This window comes from Silurus aristotelis (assembly GCF_946808225.1).
Source record: "Silurus aristotelis genome assembly, chromosome: 5".
Classification (NCBI taxonomy): Eukaryota; Metazoa; Chordata; class Actinopteri; order Siluriformes; family Siluridae; genus Silurus; species Silurus aristotelis.
The window spans coordinates 12,786,595-12,810,860 of NC_139578.1; the positions used below are offsets into that span (position 1 = coordinate 12,786,595).

The 24,266-nt window shown below is 38.9% G+C and overlaps 1 protein-coding gene across 1 annotated transcript; it reads left to right on the forward strand.

Moving 5' to 3' along the window:
• The first annotated feature begins 14,330 nt into the window (after positions 1-14,330).
• On the forward strand, positions 14,331-16,573 carry LOC310727042 (DNA damage-inducible transcript 4-like protein). The gene is made up of 3 exons (XM_083543106.1): positions 14,331-14,472; positions 14,645-14,777; positions 15,378-16,573. Exons 2-3 carry the CDS (start codon positions 14,651-14,653, stop codon positions 15,872-15,874), a joined length of 624 nt encoding a protein of 207 aa, XP_083399232.1. The 5' UTR covers positions 14,331-14,472; positions 14,645-14,650; the 3' UTR covers positions 15,875-16,573.
• The last annotated feature ends 7,693 nt before the right edge of the window (positions 16,574-24,266 follow it).

A 24,266-nucleotide genomic window follows, 5' to 3' on the forward strand; every position in this document is an offset into this window, starting at 1 on the left:
TTGTTAAGGAAGGAAAGTGATGGGTACTGCATCAGATGACCTGGCCCTCACAATCAACCAATCAAAATCCAATTGAGATGGTTTGGGATGAGTCGGACCAGAGAGTGAAGGAAGAGCGAACAACACGCACTCCACACCTCTGGGAACTCCTTCAAAATTGTTTGAATTGTTTTTGTTTACTACATACTTCTATGTGTGTTCCTTCATAATTTAAATGTTTTTAATTATCCAAAAAAAAAAATTATCAAAATCAACAAAAATATAAAGTAAATGAATGGAAATCTAAATTAAAATCATAATTGGTGTGACCACTATTTGCCTGCAAAACAGCTTCAATTAGGTACACTTGCACTCCTAAAAACAGTTTTTGAAGGAACTCAACAGGTAGGTTTTTCCAAACATCTTGGAGGACCTCAAATACTTCTGTCTCTTCATGTAATCCCAGACAGACTTGATGACATTGAGATTAGAACTCTGTGGGTGCCAAAACTATTACTTACTGTTGTAATCTCTCTTGAAGATAGATCTTAATGTCATTAGCTGTATATATGGGTTGTTGTCATGCTGCAGAATAAATTTGTGCCCAATTAGATACCGCCCTGTATTTCTCAACATTAAATACACCATTAATCCTGACCAAATCTCCAACTTCAATTGCAGAAATGCAGCCACAAACTTGCAGGAATCTCATCTGTGCTTTACTGTTGCCTGCAGACACTCATTATTGTACCACTTTTCAGCTCTTCACCAAACAACCTTTTTTCTGCTACAGACAAAAATTTCAGAGTTTGACTCATCCGTCTAGAGTCCCTGCTACCAATTAACTGCACCCCAGTTCCTATGTTTCATGCATAGATGAGTCGCTTAGCTCTGTTTGCATGTTGAAGGTATGGCTTGAAGACCATTTCTGTCCAGACATCTCTGGACAGTAAATAGATGTACCTGGGTTTTATATATATATATATATATATATATATATATATATATATATATATATATATATATATATATACTGAACTGACTAAGTGACAAGCAAGTTTTTAATAATGGCTGCTATTTGACATACAGTGAGGAAAATAAGTATTTGAACACCCTGCTATTTTGCAAGTTCTCCCACTTAGAAACCATGGAGGGGTCTGAAATTGTCATCGTAGGTGCATGTCCACTGTGAGAGACATAATCTAAAAAAAAAAAAAATCCAGAAATCACAATATATGATTTTTAAACTATTTATTTGTATGATACAGCTGCAAATAAGTATTTGAACACCTGTCTATCAGCTAGAATTCTGACCCTCAAAGACCTGTTAGTCTGCCTTTAAAATGTCCACCTCCACTACATTTATTATCCCAAATTAGATACACCTGTTGGAGGTCGTTAGCTGCATAAAGACACCTGTCCACCCCATACAATCAGTAAAAATCCAACTACTAACATGGCCAAGACCAAAGAGCTGTCCAAAGACACTAGAGACAAAATTGTACACCTCCACAAGGCTGGAAAGGGCTACGGGGAAATTGCCAAGCAGCTTGGTGAAAAAAGGTCCACTGTTGGAGCAATCATTAGAAAATGGAAGAAGCTAAACATGACTGTCAATCTCCCTCGGACTGGGGCTCCATGCAAGATCTCACCTCGTGGGGTCTCAATGATCCTAAGGAAGGTGAGAAATCAGCCCAGAACTACACGGGAGGAGCTGGTCAATAACCTGAAAAGAGCTGGGACCACCGTTTACAAGGTTACTGTTGGTAATACACTAAGACGTCATGGTTTGAAATCATGCATGGCATGGAAGGTTCCCCTACTTAAACCAGCACATGTCCAGGCACGTCTTAAGTTTGCCAATGACCATTTGGATGATCCAGAGGAGTCATGGGAGAAAGTCATGTGGTCAGATGAGACCAAAATAGAACTTTTGTGTCATAATTCCACTAAACGTGTTTGGAGGAAGAAGAATGATGAATACCATCCCAAGAACACCATCCCTACTGTGAAGCATGGGGGTGGTAGCATCATGCTTTGGGGGTGTTTTTCTGCACATGGGACAGGGCGACTGCACTGTATTAAGTAGAGGATGACCGGGGCCATGTATTGCGAGATTTTGGGGAACAACCTCCTTTCCTCAGTTAGAGCATTGAAGATGGGTCGAGGCTGGGTCTTCCAACAATGACCCGAAGCACACAGCCAGGATAACCAAGGAGTGGCTCTGTAAGAAGCATATCAAGGTTCTGGCATGGCCTAGCCAGTCTCCAGACCTAAACCCAATAGAGAATCTTTGGAGGGAGCTCAAACTCTGTGTTTCTCAGCGACAGGCCAGAAACCTGACTGATCTAGAGAAGATCTGTGTGGAGGAGTGGGCCAAAATCCCTCCTGCAGTGTGTGCAAACCTGGTGAAAAACTACAGGAAACGTTTGACCTCTGTAATTGCAAACAAAGGCTACTGTACCAAATATTAACATTGACTTTCTCAGGTGTTCAAATACTTATTTGCAGCTGTATCATACAAATAAATAGTTAAAAAATCATACATTGTGATTTCTGGATTTTTTTTTTTCCAGATTATGTCTCTCACAGTGGACATGCACCTACGATGACAATTTCAGACCCCTCCATGATTTCTAAGTGGGAGAACTTGCAAAATAGCAGGGTGTTCGAACACTTATTTTCCTCACTGTATATATAAATATACATATCGACATATATATATATATATATATATATATATATATATATATATATATATATATATATATATATATGTAACCCAGTTAAAAACATGAAGCAATAAGTGATGCTTGTAGTATAATTTAATCAGAGTATATGAATAGTGTTAATTAAAAAAGGGTTTAAAGTAATTTAATAAGTTATGTTTAAAAATGTTAAAAGCAGTTTAAAAATGATTGTATGTTTATTGTTTTAAGTAAAAGATAAAGTATTTCTGAAAACTGTCTAAACCAGCATTGATGGAGTTAATAACTTTCGGCAGTAGAGTCAGGTGTGGGGTTTGCAAGATGTAGAGAAAAAAAGGGGAGGAGAGTGGAGCAGCAGAGTGAGGTGATACAGAGATTTTCTGAGTTAAAATGTAGAATTATTAGTGCACAAATCAAGATGTAACTTGTTCTGATGATTGTTTGCACGACAACCAGATGAGAAGAGTGACAAGGTGCATATTGAGAAACGGGAAGAACTTCTACACGAAGTTCAAAGACTGTTTACTTTTGTGCTATTGCTAATGCTAACGCTGAGTTACCTGTGAAGTATATGCTGGATTTAGTTCATTACAAGTGAATGACATTTTCTAGTTAAAGTTTGACTCTCAGTTGAACAGTTTGAGGAGTTTATCAACTGTTTTCGATCTGAAGACAGAGAAAGGACTCATACAGAGCTTGAAGCAACCAGGATTTCACTCGTGAGTTTTACCAAAAACGTGGTGTTAAAAAGAAGATTGAGTTCGTGTTCTTATGCTGATCGGATGATGAGACTGCGCCCGTGACTGTTGGTGAAAGGCTGGGACAGAAACTTTATCTCATGGTATCTTTGATTTTGTTTGCTCGCTGACGAGTGAAGCGGCCATTAAGTTTTGGGCCACTACGAACACAAGCAACGCATCAGGCCTGCTACAGTATTTTAGTTTTATAATAAATTTGGTTGCCGGCTTTAGATTGCATTAAGGTGTGTTGTGGGCCCACAAAAAAGTCTGGTTTAAGTGATAGGTGTATATTGAGGTATATTGATTCAGCCCGAAAGAGTGTTTGGAAGCCCTTGAAAGTGCTTTTGGAAGTGCTGAGTCAGGTGATGATCTCTACTTTGCTTTCCGATTGATGCAACAGCAAAAAGGAGAGAAACTATCAGATTTCCTTCGACGTCTAGAGAGGTCTCTAGCTAAGGTGATTCAAAGAGGGGGTCTACCTGCTGGCTGTAAGGATCGAGCCCGACTGGAGCAACTGCTGAGGGGTGCTATTGCCTCAGACCTGATGCTGATCCAGCTGCGCTTGAGAGAAAGGAAGACTGCACCCCCAAATTTTCTACAGCTGTTGACGGAGATCCGTGCTGAGGAAGAGTACGAAACCGCTAGAAAGAAGCTCAGTGCCTCAGTACATCAAGTTCATGCTAATACAGAAGTGGATACAAGGCAAACAGAGATCCAGAACTTAAAGGCTGAATTAAAAGAGCTAAAGTCAATGGTTGCATCAGTAGTGATTAAATCCACTGCAGTCAAAAGATGATTACAGGGAGGTTAAAACCATTAGTGCACCAACTGGCTCTGAGAACCGGCAAGATGCCGAGCTGGCTGCCTTGAAAAAACAAGTGAAACGACTAAAACTGAAAACTAGCAACAAGATGCCTGAGCATGATGCTGCAGTCACTATTTCAACCATGGAGCCTTCCAAACAGGTTCCAAACTCATTTCATGCTTTGAAGGTGACAAAAGACAGACAGCAGTCTGGGGATACCACCACCAATGTAGCTAACTGTGAGGTCAAGAAAAGTGTTGTTACCTCCTCGGAGGTGGTTGGCCTCCCTGAAGGCTTGATTGATCCACCCAGCATAGTGTCTGTGAAAGTGAATGGATATAGCTGTGATGCCTTGCTTGATAGTGGCTCACAGGTCACCATTATCTTTGAGTCTTGGTATCAAAATTACCTGTCTGATGTCCCAATACGCCCAGTGTCTGGTTTAGCCCTGTGGGGATTAAGCGAATCTGAGATCAGTTATCCATACCGTGGGTATGTAGTAGTCGACATTGAATATCCAGCAAAGGTTGCAGGTGCCGACCAGACGGTGACAGTTCTTGCTCTTATTTGCCCCCAGCCCCGAACTGCAGACCAGACTCCTATCATTGTGGGGACAAATGCCAGCCACATCCGACGTCTCGTACAGCATTGTAAGAACAATGGCATTGACATCGCGCAGACACTGGGGATACAAGCAAGTTACAGAGACAACAATCTAACAGCACCTAGCACGGCCACAGTCCTGGAAGAGGAGGGTGATATTGGCTGTGTGTTATGGCAAGGCCCTGGCCCACTGACTCTGCCCCCTAGTGGTGACTGTACTGCAGTCTGTAGAGTTAAGTACAAGCTCCAGGTTGACAAAGAGATCTTGATGGTTGATTCGTCTCCGGTAGCTCCACTCCCAGCGGGTGTGCTATTTCAGCCCATGGTGGTGCCCAGCGAAGAGGTGAACGTCAATCATTTCAGAATCTTGGTCCAAAATGAGTCGTTGACGGAGACAACCATACCAGTTGGAACAGTTATCGGACATATGTATCTGATAGATGCAGTCACTCCTCTTTTACCTTCCAAGGCAGCTGACACAGAGTTTGATGTGAACCTGATCAACTTCGGAGACTCGCCTGTCTCAGAGGAGTGGAAAGAAAGACTCCGTCAAAAGCTATCCACAAGGTCCCAGGTGTTCTCGTTACAGGAATGGGATGTGGGATTGGCAAAGGGAGTAGAGCACACAATCCGGATGTCAGATCCACGGCCATTCAGGGAGCGCTCTCGTCGCCTGGCTCCATCTGACCTGGAAGATGTGAGAAAACACCTCCAAGAACTGTTGCAGGCAGGGATCATTAAGGAGTCTCGAAGTCCATATGCATCTCCCATTGTAATCGTTCGCAAAAAGAATGGAACTGTGAGAATGTGCATCGACTACCGATTGTTAAACAGCCGTACCATCCCAGATCAGTACACAACACCTTGTATTGATGATGTGTTGGATTCAATGACCGGAAGCAAGTGGTTCACCGTTCTTGATCTGCGAAGCGGTTACTATCAAATCGCCATGGCCGAGGAAGACAAGGAAAAGACTGCATTCATCTGCCCCTTGGGTTTCTTTCAGTTCGAGAGGATGCCACAGGGAATAACTGGAGCCCCAGCCCCATTCCAAAGATTAATGGAGAAGGCTGTGGGTGACATGAATCTGCTCGAAGTCCTTGTCTACCTCGATGACTTGATTGTATTCGGCCGAACTTTAGAAGAACACGAAGAGAGACTTCTTAAAGTCCTTGATCGTCTGGCAGAGGTTGGATTAAAGATCTCATTCGACAATGTCAATTCTGTCTTCCAAAAGTAAAATACCTTGGACATATTGTGTCAGCAAATGGAGTATCGCCTGACCCAGACAAGATCGAGGCAGTTACAAGTTGGCCACAGCCCACGCACCTGAAGGCTCTTCAATCCTTTTTGGGATTTTGTGGCTACTACCGCCGTTTCATCGCCAATTATGCAGCCATAGTAAGGCCATTGTCTGAGCTCACAAAAGGCTATGCTCCGACCCAGCGGGGCAAGAAGACTGAGAAAGACAACACAAAGACTTACCTCAAAGAGTCCGAGCCCTTTGGTGAGAGATGGGACCAGCCCTGCACAGAGGCTTTCCACAAGATTATCCACTGCCTTACGCATGCACCTGTGTTGGCCTTTGCGGATCCCAACAAGCCGTATGTTCTGCATGTAGACGCCAGCTTGAGAGTGCTGGGTGCCATTTTATATCAGGAATACAGTGAGGGTCTGAGACCAGTCGCCTTTGCTAGCAGGAAACTAAAGACATCTGAGAGGAACTACCCCATTCACCAGCTGGAGTTTCTGGCCCTTAAGTGGGCAGTTGTGGATAAATTCCACGATTATTTGTATGGAGTCAGATTTACGGTACGGACGGACAATAACCCGCTTACCTACGTGTTATCGACCGCCAAGCTCAGTGCTGTGGGGCACAGATGGCTCTCTGCCTTATCCACCTATGATTTTGATGTCCAGTACCGACCAGGCAGACACAATATAGATGCCGACTTGCTCTCTAGGAATATGCCTGAAGAGAATTCGGAGGAATGGGAGACCATACCACAGCCTGGTGTGAGATCCATCTGCAAACGAATCTGCATTCCGAGTTTAGCGGGCGGTCCCCAGAGGTATATAGATCAGTTGGGAGCTTCACCTGATTGTGTGCCTGATATTTATGCTTTCCCTACTCACCTGGAGTTGAAATCCTTGGGGCAGATGTCAAAACAGGAACTGATTGCAGCTCAGGAGGATGATGCAGCCATCAAATCTGCCATAGAAGCTGTTAATCATGGCAAATGGCGGGAAGAGAATGGATCCTGTTCAGAGCACTCTCGTCTAAAAAAAAGAGATGGGGAAACTGATGATGAAAGATGGGCTACTCTATCGCTTAAGCCAGCGGCCCTCCGGTGAAGAACTCACTCAACTGGTCTTGCCCAGTGTGTTCAAAGAAGTGGTGTTGAAGGCCACCCATGATGAGCTCGGACACCTTGGTATTGAAAGAACTACAGACTTGTTGAGGAGTAGGTTCTTTTGGCCGAAACTAGCAGGTGATGTTGAACAGTACATAAAGAACTGTGGAGAGTGTGTCACTCGGAAAACCCCCTGTCATAGGGCAGCGCTTTTACATCACATTTCAAGCAATGGACCAATGGATCTGGTATGCATAGATTTTCTGTCCATGGAGCCAGATTCTACAGGTATCAGCAATGTGTTAGTGGTCACGGATCATTTCACCCGTTATGCGCAGGCTTTCCCATCCCGAAATCAGAAAGCGCAGACGGTGGCAAAGATCCTAGTGGACAAGTATTTCCTGCATTATGGCCTGCCAGCCAGAATCCATTCAGATCAGGGAAGAGACTTTGAAAGTCAGGTAATAAAAGAGCTCTTAAAAATGATGGGAATCCGGAAATCACGGACCACTCCCTACCACCCGCAGGGAGACCCGCAGCCTGAGAGATTCAACAGAACTCTACTTTCAATGCTGGGGACCCTGAGCAGTGAAAGAAAACGGCAGTGGAGCAAACATGTTGGCTACTTGGTTCACGCTTACAACAGTACCAAATGTGATGCTACGGGGTACTCACCGTATTTCTTAATGTTTGGCCGAGAAGCAAGGCTTCCAATAGACTTGTGCTTTGGAATTTCTACTGATGGCAAAGCTGATGGTGGCCATTCACGCTATGTAGCCAAGCTAAAAGAAGACTTGCAAAGAGCTTACAAGCTTGCCTCTGAAGCGGCCTATAAGACACATCAGAGGAACAAGAGGTCATATGATAAAAGAGTGGGATTCCAGACACTGGATATCGGCGACAGAGTGTTGTTAAGGAATTTAGGATTGAAAGGGAAGCATAAGTTGGAGAGTCGTTGGAGTCCTATACCTTACGTTGTCCTGGGAAAGATGCCCAACCTTCCAGTGTATAAAGTGAAACCAGAGGATGGAAGAGGAGGAGTTAAAACTCTCCATCGTGATCATCTTCTGCCGATTGGTCAGTTTGTGAGAATGCCAACAGTGGCAAGTGAGGATAACTCACGTGTCAAGACAAGACCAAGAACAAGAGCTGAGACACAAAAGAGATCAAAGGAAGTCTTACCTGAAGTACAGGAAGCTTTTCAAGAGTCGCAGTTTACAGATTCCTCTTCAGAGGTGGAGTGGAGTTATGGACATGGAAAACCCTACAGTGCTTACCTGGAGAAGATCCTGACAAAGGAACAGACAAAGGAAAGAGTTACTGCTGGACAGTCAAATCTCATCCAAGATGATAGTGATTCCTCCCAACGGTCAGGTGGAAATCCTGCTGAGGATAGTTGGTCAGAGGAAAACAGTTCGGAGGAGGAACACCACAGTATGAGAGAAGAGGATGGGGATCAAGATTCCGTTCCTGAGGAAGAAAATGATCCAGAGTCTGATAACCCTTGCCACGATGAGCATCCAGAGATAATCACTAAGACAGATGTGATTAGCAAATCTGAAAATTGTTCAAAAAGGGTAGTGAAACCAGTTATCAGGTTAACTTATGATGAGCCTGGTAAGGCAAAAGATCAGCCTCTCACTATTGTGCATAGAGGTGTTATCATTAAGATCGGCAAGAGTTAATTTAAAGTAGTCATGCACCTTTTCCTCTAGTACACTTAAAAAATAGAGTTAATTATGTTTAATGAGGACATCAAAAACATTTAGAAGGGGGAGGGTGTAACCCAGTTAAAAACATGAAGCAATAAGTGATGCTTGTAGTATAATTTAATCAGAGTATATGAATAATGTTAATTAAAAAAGGGTTTAAAGTAATTTAATAAGTTATGTTTAAAAATGTTAAAAGCAGTTTAAAAATGATTGTATGTTTATTGTTTTAAGTAAAAGATAAAGTATTTCTGAAAACTGTCTAAACCAGCATTGATGGAGTTAATAACTTTCGGCAGTAGAGTCAGGTGTGGGGTTTGCAAGATGTAGAGAGAAAAAGGGGAGGAGAGTGGAGCAGGAGAGTGAGGTGATACAGAGATTTTCTGAGTTAAAATGTAGAATTATTAGTGCACAAATCAAGATGTAACTTGTTCTGATGATTGTTTGCACGACAACCAGATGAGAAGAGTGACAAGGTGCATATTGAGAAACGGGAAGAACTTCTACACGAAGTTCAAAGACTGTTTACTTTTGTGCTATTGCTAATGCTAACGCTGAGTTACCTGTGAAGTATATGCTGGAGTCAGTTCATTACAAGTGAATGACATTTTCTAGTTAAAGTTTGACTCTCAGTTGAACAGTTTGAGGAGTTTATCAACTGTTTTCGATCTGAAGACAGAGAAAGGACTCATACAGAGCTTGAAGCAACCAGGATTTCACTCGTGAGTTTTACCAAAAACGTGGTGTTAAAAAGAAGATTGAGTTTGTGTTCTTATGCTGATCGGATGATGAGACTGCGCCCGTGACTGTTGGTGAAAGGCTGGGACAGAAACTTTATCTCAAGGTATCTTTGATTTTGTTTGCTCGCTGACGAGTGAAGCGGCCATTAAGTTTTGGGCCACTACGAACACAAGCAACGCATCAGTCCTGCTACAGTATTTTAGTTTTATAATAAATTTGGTTGCCGGCTTTAGATTGCATTAAGGTGTGTTGTGGGCCCACAAAAAAGTCTGGTTTAAGTGATAGGTGTATATTGAGGTTTTCGGAATTAATCCATTTGAGGGTTAATAGAGTTTAACTTGAATTCTGTGCATTTATACGGTACAGTATTGATATTGTTTACATTGTTGTGTTAAGGAGAGAGACAATTCAATTACAGTATTTTCATAAAAAAGAAAAGAACATTTTATGTTGAAGGTTTAAAAAGAACAATTATATTTTATTTAAATTTGTTTATTTCCTTTAAGATAATAACTTTTTGAGTAAATAACTAAGAGATTTTCTAATACTTTGTGTTGTGTTATTTTCTTATTTACCTGGAAAGAGGTTATTATTTTATTTGGGGGGAGACCTACCTAGGCACACGGTTAAAATCTTTATTAATACTATAACTGAAGAAAGGTGAATTCATAGTTAGGTAAGTAAAACATTTCATGTGTGTATTTTAAAAGAGAAATCCAAGATAATATTTAAAATTGAGTTAATAAGGGTTAACACATTTAATTAATACATTAACAGAACCCAAAAACCTTGCCTTAGTTAATATGAATACTGAGGGGAGCGCTACATATATATATATATATATATATATATATATATATATATATATATATATATATATATATATATATATATATATATATTTTTGCCAATGTTGCTTTGCATACAGTTTTTGTGCATTCATGGAGCAGCATGCTCACGTTTCCATAGCTCCATAAAATTATTACACCAAAATTGGGACCTTAACAATCTCCCATTGGGAAGGACAACTGGAGCAGGAGTCGTGCTACCCCATGCTCTCTCTCTAAGCATTTTGCTTATTAATGGAGGAGGGACAGCTTACAGAAAAAATACATTATAATATTAGAATTATATTAACATAATATAATAATGATTTTATTAGTTAATACCTCTAAAAGCTTGTTCTGCATGTCTCATTAAGCTCTCTTCAAGATCTATGCTGCTCTGTTTTCCATAACCCACTGGCTACAGAGATTTTACCTGAAACCATTTTCACTTCTACTGTAATAAGATCTACAGACCAACTGAATAACAGGACAGGTTCAGGGTCAGCCAACACAAGAACTCTGGTTTGTGCTGTGAAAGTTGTTGATAATCACTAACAGCTGCCATGGTTTGTCACTGCCAAAACAGGTTCTCAGTTCCTCTCCTGTGAAGACAGTTCGGCGAATTTGCATCACCATAATCATATAACCTATAGTGTGCAAAGGTTTTAGAGGAGTCTAATAATGGCTTGTTTAGCTTTATCAGACAAACATTTAGCAACAAATCAGGTAATATACTATAATTTCTACTTAAGCATAGTTCTAGACATAATGCATTTGAAATGTAATTAAATTTTTTTATAGAATGCTTAAAGTTCATTAAAAAATAAATGAAATCATTTATTTCTCCTAATAAACCTTATTGTCTCCAACTGTATGTAGCAAACAGTACTGGTTTGGTATCTTTCACTGTATAGCCTCCTGATTTGTATATACATGCAAAGATGTTGCTAATGCTAATAATCACACGTCACATGAAGGGAAAATCGTCTTTCGGTCCATTTGCTTGATATGGAAACACTTAAAAGTTTTCTTAGAAAACTGAAGTGGCTGCATATGATGGAAGCAGATGAGTCATTGCATTTAATGAAGGAGGAAAAACAACCAGAGAACAAAACAGCCCATTCTACACAAGGCAGTGATCGCGGACCAAGTAAGCATGAAAACGAAAACACTCAAACAGGCTCAACCCACCTCACTGGTCTTCTCCTCATCACGCCACCGGACAAAACCTCATCATTACCATATGCCTGTGTGGAGGAGGGAATTAAAACCATGCACAAACAACTGGTACAGTAATACAAACTGGTGTTCACATATGAATTCTTATTATAGAAGACGTGATCTAAAACATGTTCTAAGAAAAATGTGTATAACAATTGGAATAAGAATAATGTGAAAAAAGAACAGTATATCAGAATTACTGATAAAAGGTGGTTTGTTCTGATGTATGTTTTTAAATCCATATTCACGACATTTATTAATCCTCAGTTCTACAGAGGAATTAATTGACCTGCTTGTCATTCTTAAAGATTAAAATCACAGTAGAACTTAAACCCTGGCTGTAGTCTATAATGATGGCCAGATTAAAGGCTGTGGCTCTTTAAGCATTGTAGGGCTAAATTAAAGACATGCAGCACTGACATAAAATGAGACCATTAATCATACGGCTTTGTGTATCATTAGTTTTATTAATCAGGACAGAACATTATCAATAAAGTATCCTTGTTTACTCCTAACATGGAGAGAAATGTTCTTACAGAAAGATTAAAGCACTCATAGTTGAAAAAGGGAAATGTCCCTGCCAGTTTCAGACATCCCCTGATATAGTATTTTAAAGGCTGCCTCGTATATCCATCTCGCTGTCTCCATTCAGAAAGGTCAACTGTGTTGCTTGTTTACCTCTTGGAGATGCTTCATGCAGGAAAATATGTGACACTGTTTTCTTACAGTATCTTGTTCAAGCCATGTGACCTGTTGGATTCCATTACCCTTGGCTCTGGGTGTGTGTGTGTGTGTGTGTGTGTGTGTGTGTGTGTGTGTGTGTGTGTGTATGCGTCAAAGATATTAAACCGGCAGGGTTATATTGCATGGAGAAAACAGGCATTGACAGCATGGTATAATGAGCTTGTTTTGCTCTGTGTGGTTACTTAACACCTCCTCTAACTTCTGTGCTGCATAAGTATACCTGTATCAGCAGTATGCTGTATGTGCATTTCCAACAATTTGTCGGTTTACCTGTTGGTTACATCTTGGCTGTCCTCATTCTGAGGTTCTTTACCAATGGACTTCTGCCACTGAGAGCCATTGTGTCAAAAACCACTGAAAAACACTATTACTATTATTTGTTTTCCTCAGAAACATAGACTGAATACAAAATGGTTTCAGGTGCCATACAGTGCAGTGTTCATAATTTGGTTGGATTTAGGGATTTCACCCTTCTGTTGTGAAAAAAACCAAAACAAATGCTCTTACAAGCTACTCTGTAAATAATCTTTTTACTTTGGGGTCTGCTGAGTGCAGAAGAGTCTCATGGATGTTGGCAAAAACAAAAATGCATAAAAAACAAGCTTTCATGGTTTTCTTTCAAACAGTACACTATGCACTAAGTAGTGTTCTGTAATTAATAAAACAGCTGTGGAAGTAAATAATCTGTTGATATTACAGAAGTGTAAGTGCTGAACACAGTGAGTATTGCCATTAAATCGGCTACCTGCCAAAACGTAATCGCTACTGAATTATGGTACAAATACCACAAGGATAAAAATAAGAATGACCACAATTCTGGAGCTTTGCATAAAACTTCCTTTGTGCCTAAAGTCAGGCCACATTTGACCAGACACCATGATGCAATAATGATGGTATATTTATTTTATTTCCTTTTTTTTTAATGAATTGATTATCAGGGAAACTTCCAGCAGTTAAGGTACCTCATGTGTGACAGATTGAAATATAATAGGGGGAGCACTCATGGTGTTTCTCCATTGCACATAACCTTTGCAGTTGGGAAACAGTTTTGCATGTGACTGCACTTAATCTTCACCACCTTTTAAGGGGTACAACACATGTTATACCCCATGTCATGCCATGGAAAGTGGTAGCTCAGTGGTTAAGATGTTTAACTTCTGATCAAATGGTCGTAAATTCTAATCCCAGCACCAATAAAATGTCACTGTTGGGTCCTGGAGCAAGGCCCTTAATCCTCACCTACTCAGTTGTACAAAATGTAAATCAGTCTGAATAAAAATGTCTGCCAAAATGCCATTAATGTAAAAGTTATACAGTAGTAATTGTCCCTAGACTCATAAAATTCAACACACTATATAGTTTAAACGGTGTTCTGTTTCTTAAGCACAAAGAGCCCAAACATGCATGTTTTAAACTAAATATGTTTATGTTTTGCATACCGTAAAAAACCACAGAAAAACATCACTTGAAATGTATGGTCAGAAAGAGTAATACTATATATATATATATATATATATATATAGAGAGAGAGAGAGAGAGAGAGAGAGAGAGAGAGAGAGAGAGAGAGAGAGAGAGAGAGAGAGAGAGAGAGGTGTGTGTGTGTGTGTGTGTGTGTGTATATCTATATATATAAAATTGTATTTATTTTTTTCCTTTCACAGTAAGAAAACTGGCCTCACAACATTTTTAGTGCAGCATCCGGGAGGAAAGCAGACCTACCTACTGGAGGTATAGCAACAAGAAACTCCGTACAGTGATTGGTTAGCGGCATGGACACTGGCCAATCATATCACCCGACTAGAGCACGAGCCTAACTGCTGGCCTAACTACTGTCGCTGGAATTCAAGCCTTTGCTCTGATTGGTGAACGGATTGTGGTCGTTGTCCTCGGTAACTTATAAATACTGGTGGAGGCGGTGTCGGTTTTTCATTTGGTGTGAATGTTTGGTTTTCGGTGTGTGGTTCATTAGCGTGTGTGTGAGAGATTAAAGTATTTCTATGAAGACTTTGCTGAATAATATATTTTAACTTATTTTATAACGGTGAGTAGTTTTACCTGCTTTAAGTATTTTTATTGTTGTTATCTAAAAGGCTTTAATAAGTGATATAAACGGTAGGTTGTGGTTCAGAGCTGCAACTTTTTTTTTCTCTAAGTTTCTCCATTTTGTTTTGCAGACAAATGATTTCTTATTTTTCGCTCTTTTTCTTTTGCAGCACTTTATGAGGCCAAGAAACGCATCTAAAGGGATTTCCACAATGGTTGCAACTAGCACACAGAAGAACAAAAGCTCCGAGTTCATCTCGGATTTTGTTGACCGAGGATACGATCATGCATGCATTGAAAACGGTAAGAATGATTTCGCATTGTTTTTGCATTCGCACCAGTATTGATGACATTATTATCCGATGTAGATATCAGGTGATAGCTCAAGTGCATGTTTACTGCGCTGTGGCTGCAGAGCTGCAGGGCAGAGGCAGGCTGCACTGACGTCATGCGCAGGATGAAGTCATGGTGTTGAGGCAGCACAGCTCCTTTGTCACTCTGACATGCACACACACGAAAGTCATTTCTCGTGTAGGGGTGAACTGAAGCAAAGTAAATAAGGCGAGCGTTGTGCTGGTATATTATAAAGATCCTCTTTTCACTGTTTCCATTACTGTCTGATGGAAATGGCAGCACTTGCAATTGGGCCATAATTTAGTCAAAACGTGGCTGATATTTATTTTTATTTTGGTCTACAGTAAACAAGCCTCACAGACGATGCATAAAATTGGACCGGTGTATTTTATGTTAACCTGTAAGCATTATGAAGGAACAGAAATCTGAATGGAATGCAGACAATCAGTTTTGTGCTTTTTTTTTTTTTTTTAAATAGTAGGTGCTAATTTTAGTCTGGTGCCACTTCTCATGATGGTCACATGATTTTTGTCCTCATGTATTGTTTAGAACTGGACTTCTGGGAGCGCTGCCTGGCTGAGCCATACCTAAGTGCTGAGGCTTGTGAGGAGTGGGCATGCCAGCAGCTGGTGCGACTGCTCGAGGGCTGCTTGGCACGGGCAAAGACCAACACTCTTCATTGCACAAAAGTGTTGGTGCCGGAGACGCTGACCAGGCGGGTGGCAAGAGACGTATTGCGGCTTGCGGCAGGTGAACCCTGTGGGTTACGTGGCTGCGTGCTGGATGTTCGCCTCGAGCTGGAGGAGCAGCGTAAACAGCGGCGCTGTGCAAAGCTCGAACGGTTGGTTTGCGATGCCAGCATGGTGCCTACCTTCGAGCTGACTCTAGTCTTCAAACAAGATGGAAGCAGCTGGTTGAACTTGCGGGACTTCCTGCGTATTGGTACATGCTTTTCACGTCGCACGCTGAAGCTTTGCCCCGGCTTCCGGCTTGTCAAGAAGAAGCTCTACTCGTCGGCGGCTGGTACCGTAGTCGAGGAGTGCTGAGCCACTGGGCTGGGGTTTAACGGTTTAATGCACTTCAACACTTCAGGATATGAATGTACAGGGCTGCCTTTTGAACGGCTCTTTTTTTTTCCCCCTGCACTTTTTTTTTACTATAATGTGAACTAGTTTAGTAGTTTCGCTGTATGTTCTGTTTTGGGGAGGTGGATCAACACAGTGAGCCATTTGATATGTTGGTAGAGTTTATTGTCTTGTAATAGGATGTTGTGCTCATATTTGTGCTTTCTGTAATTCTTATTTACAGTTATTTCTTGGTGCACAAATATTTGTGCCATTAATGCGTGCTGATTCTAGAATGCAACCGACACCTTGGAATATATTAAAAAAGCGACTTGCACGGCTTCATATCAAATGTGTGGGCGAGGGACATGTTTCTAAAAGTATTGTGCTTTCTGCAGAGTATCTGCTTGTAAAAACATGTTGCTGAAAGCATTAATGCTCAGTGTAAGTGTAAAAATGTTTTCAATGTCCTACAATTGTTTAAAAGATTTTTTTTTACTTTTCTAGGAAGCTTGTCTGGTCAAGTGCCTGTTTAGTGCTTGACTGAAAGCTTTTCCCCCATGTTCTGTCTTTTCTATCACCTTTGCAGTGCTGTTCTGATAACTGGACGTATTTTTAAAAGGTTCCTATTACAGGAAGTGGAAATTCTTGTCTATTTGACAATAAACTATTTTGAATACATCTCCTGGTTTGCTTCATTTCATTTTCAAGTCCGAGTTTTAGTGCTGCTGGTCTTGATTGATGAAACTAATGTTTTAACTACATAATTATGGAAGGATAAATAGCTATGTGTACTGTTTATGATTAAAATTAATTTCATTTACACAAATAATAGAAAATGCCTCTGGGAAGCTAAATCAATGCCACAGATTACTGCTACCTGTATGGATGTTAAATAAATGTTCTATTCTATATACAAGTGTGTGTGTGTATATATATATATATATATATATATATATATATATATATATATATATATATATATATATATATATATATATATATATATATATATACGTATATATGTATGTATATATATATATATATATATATATATATGTATGTATGTATATATATGTGTATATATGTGTGTATATGTGTGTATATATGTGTTCTTTTGATATCTTTCACATCTTAAATGGTTTTATACCATAATATAGATTTTATATACTAAAACTTTAAAATAGCATCACAACAGCATGGTGTTTGGAATAAAATAAACCCATCGCTTGTTCTGCTTCCTCAAAATTTATATTGAACTGAAAGCAATGCAATGTAAAAATAGAAACATTTTACTCCTGGAAAATGTTATTAAAATGAGTTTATCCACATTTATACTGTTATGGATGTTAATTGTGCAGTAAACATTGTAACATTAGTTCAAGCCTCTGTGTATAAAGTGATGTAGCAGGAGGTCAAATAACTACCAAGTTACTATTACTATTCAGCTTCTATTACTACATTCAAGTTTATTCCTAAGAATATTTGGTGTAATCTGTCCAGCAGTAGAGTATAAACATACTGATCATTATATCAACACATTCTATTATTTGGACTAAAAGCTATTTTTCAGTATTGTCTTTTTTTTATTCTTTATTTTTCATTATTCTTTAGCAGTACTTTGTGACATTTTACAATTTCATTTTTTTCTGACAACACTGTGGGGCATTTTTCTGACTTATTTGTAGCACACATTAAACATGGAATTTGTATGTGTGTGTGTGTGTGTGTGTGTGTGTGTGTGTGTGTGTGTGTGTGTGTGTGTGTGCGTGCGCGCGTGTGCGTGTGCGTGTGCATGTGCGTGCCTGAAATGTTGATTACAGTGCTCTATGTGGCCTTGCAGCTTTAGACACTACAAGAAAAAATGTGCTGTTTGACTCAGCAAAAATTAAAATTTTCCTGTAAAAGTAATACATTTATACATCTTATTTGTTTCACAGCCATTCAAAATCTGTTTGTCTGGATGTAAAATTTGCATTTGGGTTCTGTTACCATTAATGATCAAGCTGATGACTAAGGAAGTGTAAACAGCAGCAAAGTAGGCCATTAAAAAACATTTTCACTATTTAATTACAGATTTACATTTACATTCATTATTCACTTGGTAGGCTGTTTTTTTTCTCATTCTTTAAAGTGAAGCAAAATACAATCAAAGCATTTATATTTCAATAATTGGAGATGGTCCATTCTTTCAAAAGCTAGCCACAGGGGTTTTAAATCCTATTGGGACAGTTAAAGCAGTCCTACAGAGAGGACACAATCATCGACATCCTGTAAGATGCAAGTTGCAGCAATCAGGTTTGAAGACAATGAGCAACCAAACAAGGCTTCCTAGTAAGAAACTGGGAAATTTTCTTGAGGCTTTACAAGAGAAACATGTATGCTTGAATGGGATAGGTGCAGAGGACTGTATGTTTTCACCTATTTACCAAAACAAGTGCTCATTATAAATTTAGGAAGAACATAAACCCACTGACGGAGTACAAGTCACAAAGAAGCACTGATACTATAAATGATGCAGTCTTATAATGTAATGAACCTTTCATTGTTCCCAAACCCTATTTTAAAAGTAACAAGGTTCCATGATTTCTACTTCAATCTGTCCATGGTATTGCATGTCCTCTCTTCTGCACCAGATTGAGTTCTTCATTGTGACTGTCACCAGGATTTTACATATAGTTATCAGACTTGTTTATTCAGACGAACTAACAGAAATGATTTGTACTCTCTAGCAAAAAAGTAGTTATTTAATATGAATCAATTAATGCAAGTGCAAGGACCATGCAAAAACATACATACATATACATGCATAAGTGAGTGTGAAGAGCTGTGTATTATTTTGTAGTGAAATATCTCTTTGCCTTTTAACATTACCCATTCACTGCTTTAAAGTCTCTAGCTATTACACAATGTTGACTTTGAGCTTTGAGCTTGTGAAAGTGTGTCAGTTCCTGTGACCTGGGATTAAAACTGTGGGCCTTCGTCTTCTGTCTGATTATATTAAACAACATCACGATACTTGTATAATTATCTTTCCAGATGGCAAATTATCTACACCCATTAGATCGATTTTAAGATTCTGAGATTTAACTATGATGTGAAATCCTGTATCTGCACTAGGATTATCGGAATGAAAACTGATTCCCACACACTAGCATATGCTCTGGGTTTGGCATGAATGTGTGTGTGTGTGTGTGTGTGTGTGTGTGTGTGTGTGTGTGTGTGTGTGTGTGTGTGAGGACCATATGAATAGGAATGCATGCAATTTTTAGAGATTTGAGTACTTTTGACATTTGTTTTAGGGTTAAAGTTAGAATTAGATGTTGCCATTTCATTATTGATACAGTTATAATTAATGAGCTCACAATGACTGTAAAATAAGGTTGTGTATTTGTGTGTGTGTGTGTGTGTGTGTGTGTGTGTGTGTGTGTGTGTGTGTGTGTGTGTGTGTGTGTGTGTGTGTGTGTGTGTGTGTGTGTGTGTGTATGCACTCTGCAGCTGTTGTCAGACTGCCCCGCTGTAATACAAAGCTGCTGATTGAGCATTATGCTGGCCAAGCTATGCACCACAGAGGTGGAAGGACATAACCCATCCTCGCTTACACACACAAGTTCTTTAAACTGTATGTTCATATTTATATATGTTTTCTGAAAGAAGGCAATTTAATTTAACAAAACAACAGCATCATTCTTCAACATCTCACTGCCGCTGCACAAACAAAAAATGGTTAGTAATGAAGAGAGTATCAAGTACATGTGCAGGTTTAATTCCGTTTTTACAATATATAAAAATATCAGATTACACATTTGTGATTTTATAGATATAACTCATTTTGGTCTTGGTACACTGGAAATTCAATATACAGAATAAAACACACTGCTTTTACAGAAACCACATTATAAGCACCACAAAGCCTGTTGCTGATTGCTCAAACACATAACCACATTCCAGTAAGGAACAGGCTGCTCTCTTTGCAAACAGGCTTTTATTCAACCTGTCCTGTCCTTGCACAGTAGCTGGATGTTCTACAAGTTTACAACTACACTAAAATAAAGTTAGAATATTTGGTGTATTCAGTGTATTTGTGCATCTCTAGGAATTTATGACAACTCTTTGATCATAACTGTGTAATGGAGATCATTTATGACACTGGATTCATTGGAATTTTTACCCAATTACTCTGCAGTATAAACCAAGTATGTTATATCCTAAAAATGACCTTCCTTATACAGATGGCCACATAAAATATATAGACACATGATTTTTCCAGTCTTAATTGGTTCTTCCCCGAACTGTTACCACAAAGTTGCAGGAACACAATTGTATAGGACGTCTATGGATGATGTTAAAGTTTCCCTCCACTTAAACTCAAACCTCCACCAGCATGATAAAGCCCATGTGGACAAAGTGACTTTTATGAAGACATGGTCTTGAAGATCTTGAATGGCCTGCTACAGAGTGGCTGGCTCTGACCTCAAGCCTACTAAGCACCTTTGGAATGAATTAAAATGCTGACTGTACCCCAGGCCTCCTCTGCCCACAAATCTTCACAACCACTCTACAATATCTAGTGAAACAGCACAGTTCCCAGAAAAGTGGAAGTTATGGTGACAGCAAATTATAAAATGTGGAATGAAATGTTTGATATGATATGATATGAACCTTAGTGAAGTGTCCACAAATCTTTTGTCCATAGTGTAGATTAGAAAATGAACTGAGCGGTCTTTGGTGGAACTTTTACCAATATGCAATATTGATTTTATTTGGACGATTCTGTTAACACATTGTTGTATATATGTAAACACTCCAAAATATCCAATATTTAAAGAATGCCAAATTCAGCAATATAGATAAATAATACAATCAATCTGGATGCAATGCATGGAAAGTGTTTAATGCTTCACCTTCTCAGTCACTGGCATCCTGTTTAATGTCTTTTTAAGAATGAAACCATAAATCATTCTCTCTAGGGATGAGCTGAATTCTTGGCCCAGTATTTTGCTGGCTGTGGTGTTTGGCGATGACGGTGGTGTGGGCACTGGCCCTGCGCTGATCTTTAGTAACAGCCTTGATCAGGACTGTTTTCCATATAAAAGTGCTCACTGCATTGTACAGGCTCACCTTATGCCAGGACATGCTGACTTAAAATATCAAATATTTTTTGCCAATGTCACATTCCAGTGTCCAAAGTCATTCGCTTTTTTCTTTTTTCCACTCATTAAACTGAGACTGTGTTACATATTCATTAAATAACTATTGAGCAAATGTAACTATTTTTATATATATATATATATATATATATATATATATATATATATATATATATATATATATATATATATATATATATATATATTTATAATATAATATATTATATACAGACATGAAATTGACATAAACATGCATTAACATAACACATTGTTTCTGGGCCATTTATGTCGGATTGGGTTACTTTATCTTGATTGTCTGTAGTTTCCCATTTCTATCTAAAGGCATTTATCTCTAGGAGTCTGGAGTCTGCATTAATAGAGGGTATCCAAACTGGGTTTAATTGTTTTGGCTGGGTGGGGATGTTTTTGCATGCTTTAATAGGAACATTTAATTCCCCTTATGTAACCGGTTATATAAAGACCAAGCCCAAAATATTCCAGGACAAATATAATTGAGTTTGTGCACCTAAGGGCTAGTAATGACAATGGCATGAATGCAATAGAGTAACATTTAATGTTTTCATGCACATCCATATCATAGCTGAAAAACAATCTTATCCAGCATCAATCTGCCTTTATTCCAGCAGAAAGATAAAGTTCTCTACCAGTATTTCACATTGGTATGTGGGTCAACAAAACCAACCCTGAGCCAGCACCCATTTACTCTTACCCATTTTCCCTTTAATTCTTGTATCCTGACATTTCTTTTTAGTAATAAAATAAAGATTAATATAAAAATACGTCATATGTTTGGTGTTAAAGCTATATTTATGGATTGTACTCGCAGCACCTAATCACTGCTCTGTAGCTCCTTCACATTTGGCCCAGACCTTTTATTTGGACAAATTATATGTTCATTTTGAGGAAGTACTCATTCAAGGCAGGATGATATAATCGGTAGGAAAGATTATAAATTGCTACCTTCACATGCTTTTTTGCCACATAAGACCTCAGAATATACAAAATGTTTTTTGAACATGTCTAACCCTAACCCTTACCCTTTTCCCTGTTTTTCTCAAACAGAAATACTATTAACTATTACAATTTAAAACTGGAACATTTGGTCTCTGACATTGCAATAATTATTTTATATTTTAGAATGTGTTTAGCGTGTGGAGTGGAATAGCAAGGACTCTGTGTTCTATGCAAGAGATCCTTCCAAATGGGAAATGTTCCAGCTCAAGGCATTCACTCTGGTTGAGATGTGAACTCAACATGCAGCACATTGTGCTAATCTACAAGGACAGAACAGGCTGTGTGGAAGCAACACAGCAAGTCTTTTTTTGGGTTAGGTCAACCGAGAAAAATTGGGACATAAGAAGTGTTATATTTAAACATGTTTCAGGTCATAAGAGGAGCAGCTCATACAGTGTTTCACCCTCACAACTGCCCACCACTTCTAAAATAATATGACCAGATGTGGGATTTGTGGCTGAATAAAATGGGCTATTGTGTAGAATCACTAAAACTACAGTACATCTATGAATATGCAGTAAATAACATTGTATTTTTAAAGGCAAAATAATCTGAATTTAGTCACAGCATGAATGATCCTTCTTTATAAGAAAGTAATTACGTTTGCTGCTGAAATGAGCACCCTAGTATGACTAGGAACATAAACAATATTTCAGCAAAAACAGACCTACAAGGCATTATTTTTCTAGAACTAGGAAAGATATTTTAATTGTAATTGCTAGGGAATATTTTTTTTTTTTTCAGAGACTAATTCTATGTCATAATATTAATATATTGCCATTAATCAGGTTGAAAATTATGCATGTAAAGGTAACTGTATTTTTTGCTATATGTGGTTCCTCCCCAAATCTGTTACTGCAAAGTTGGAGGCTCACAATTGTACAGAATGTATCTGACTGCAGAAGCATTACATTTTCCCTTCACCTGAGCTAGGAGACCTGAACCTTTTCCAGCATGACAATGCCCCTTTGTACAAAAGTCCTGGCCTCCACACTACTGAATACCTCATCACCCTACATCAGTACCTGACATCACTCTCTTGTAGCTGAATCAGCACAAATCTCCATAAGCACACACCATAATCTAATGGAAAATTATCCCAGACAAAAATTGTGTTTAGTGTTTAATGGATTAACTGTTGGCCTGGTTTCCAGTGAGGTTATCATAATTTAGTTATGTTTATAGTTATAGTGGTAACTAAAAAGTAAACGTTATATAGTCACAAGAAAGTATTTATTTGTGTAATGTAATTCAATGCTTGTGAAGAGTCATTTTCTAAATCTTGCCCAGAGACAGACAGAGTTATTTAGGTGGTTTCTGTGGAGAACATCAGGAGGAGGACTTTAGCATTTGTGTGTCAAGTCACATCTCAGTGGGAAGTCTAAAGATCTGGTCCAGCATAACTGTGTGATATTCCAATCATATCTTTCTTTCTTTCTTTCTTTCGTTCTTTCTTTCTTTCTTTCTTTCTTTCTTTCTTTCTTTCTTTCTTTCTTTCTTTCTTTCTTTCTTTCTTTCTTTCTTTCTGTCTTTCTGTCTGTCTGTCTGTCTGTCTGTCTGTCTGTCTGTTCGTCTGAGAAAATGTACTTGTTTCCTTCAATCAGTAATAAAACTTTCCTGAGATACTCCAGGCCACATCTGTGTCAATATCTTAATATCCTAACATTTGGGTTCATCACTTCACATGTCTTACTGGACTTAACACCTATGTTAGATACAGTTCAGTATAGTACAGTTCAGTTTAATAAGAGTACATTGCATAATAGACTAGAGCTATTCTCAAAACAAGGGTATGAACTGCTCCTTAGTGGATACACAATATTAGTGCATTCTCAAAGGTAACAATTTCTTATACATCCATTTCATTACTGCTTGAAAAATAAACAAAAGACAAAGAAACACTTGTCTTATAACTTCTTCAGGCCCTGTGTTCATATGTAAAACATTTTTGACCAGAAGACACAAAAGGAGAAATGGGTCAAAAATGTCTCAAAGGCATTATGAGCAAATGTGTGTGAAATGTAGAACTATGGTCTGAGGTTTGACCCCATTCTCTCTCTCTTTCTCTCTCTCTCTCTCTCTCTCTCTCTCTCTCTCTCTCTCTCTCTCTCTCTCTCTCTCTCTCTCTCTCTCTCTCTCACACACACACAAAAAGTATGCAAGATGTGTGGAAAGGGGTGGTGGACATT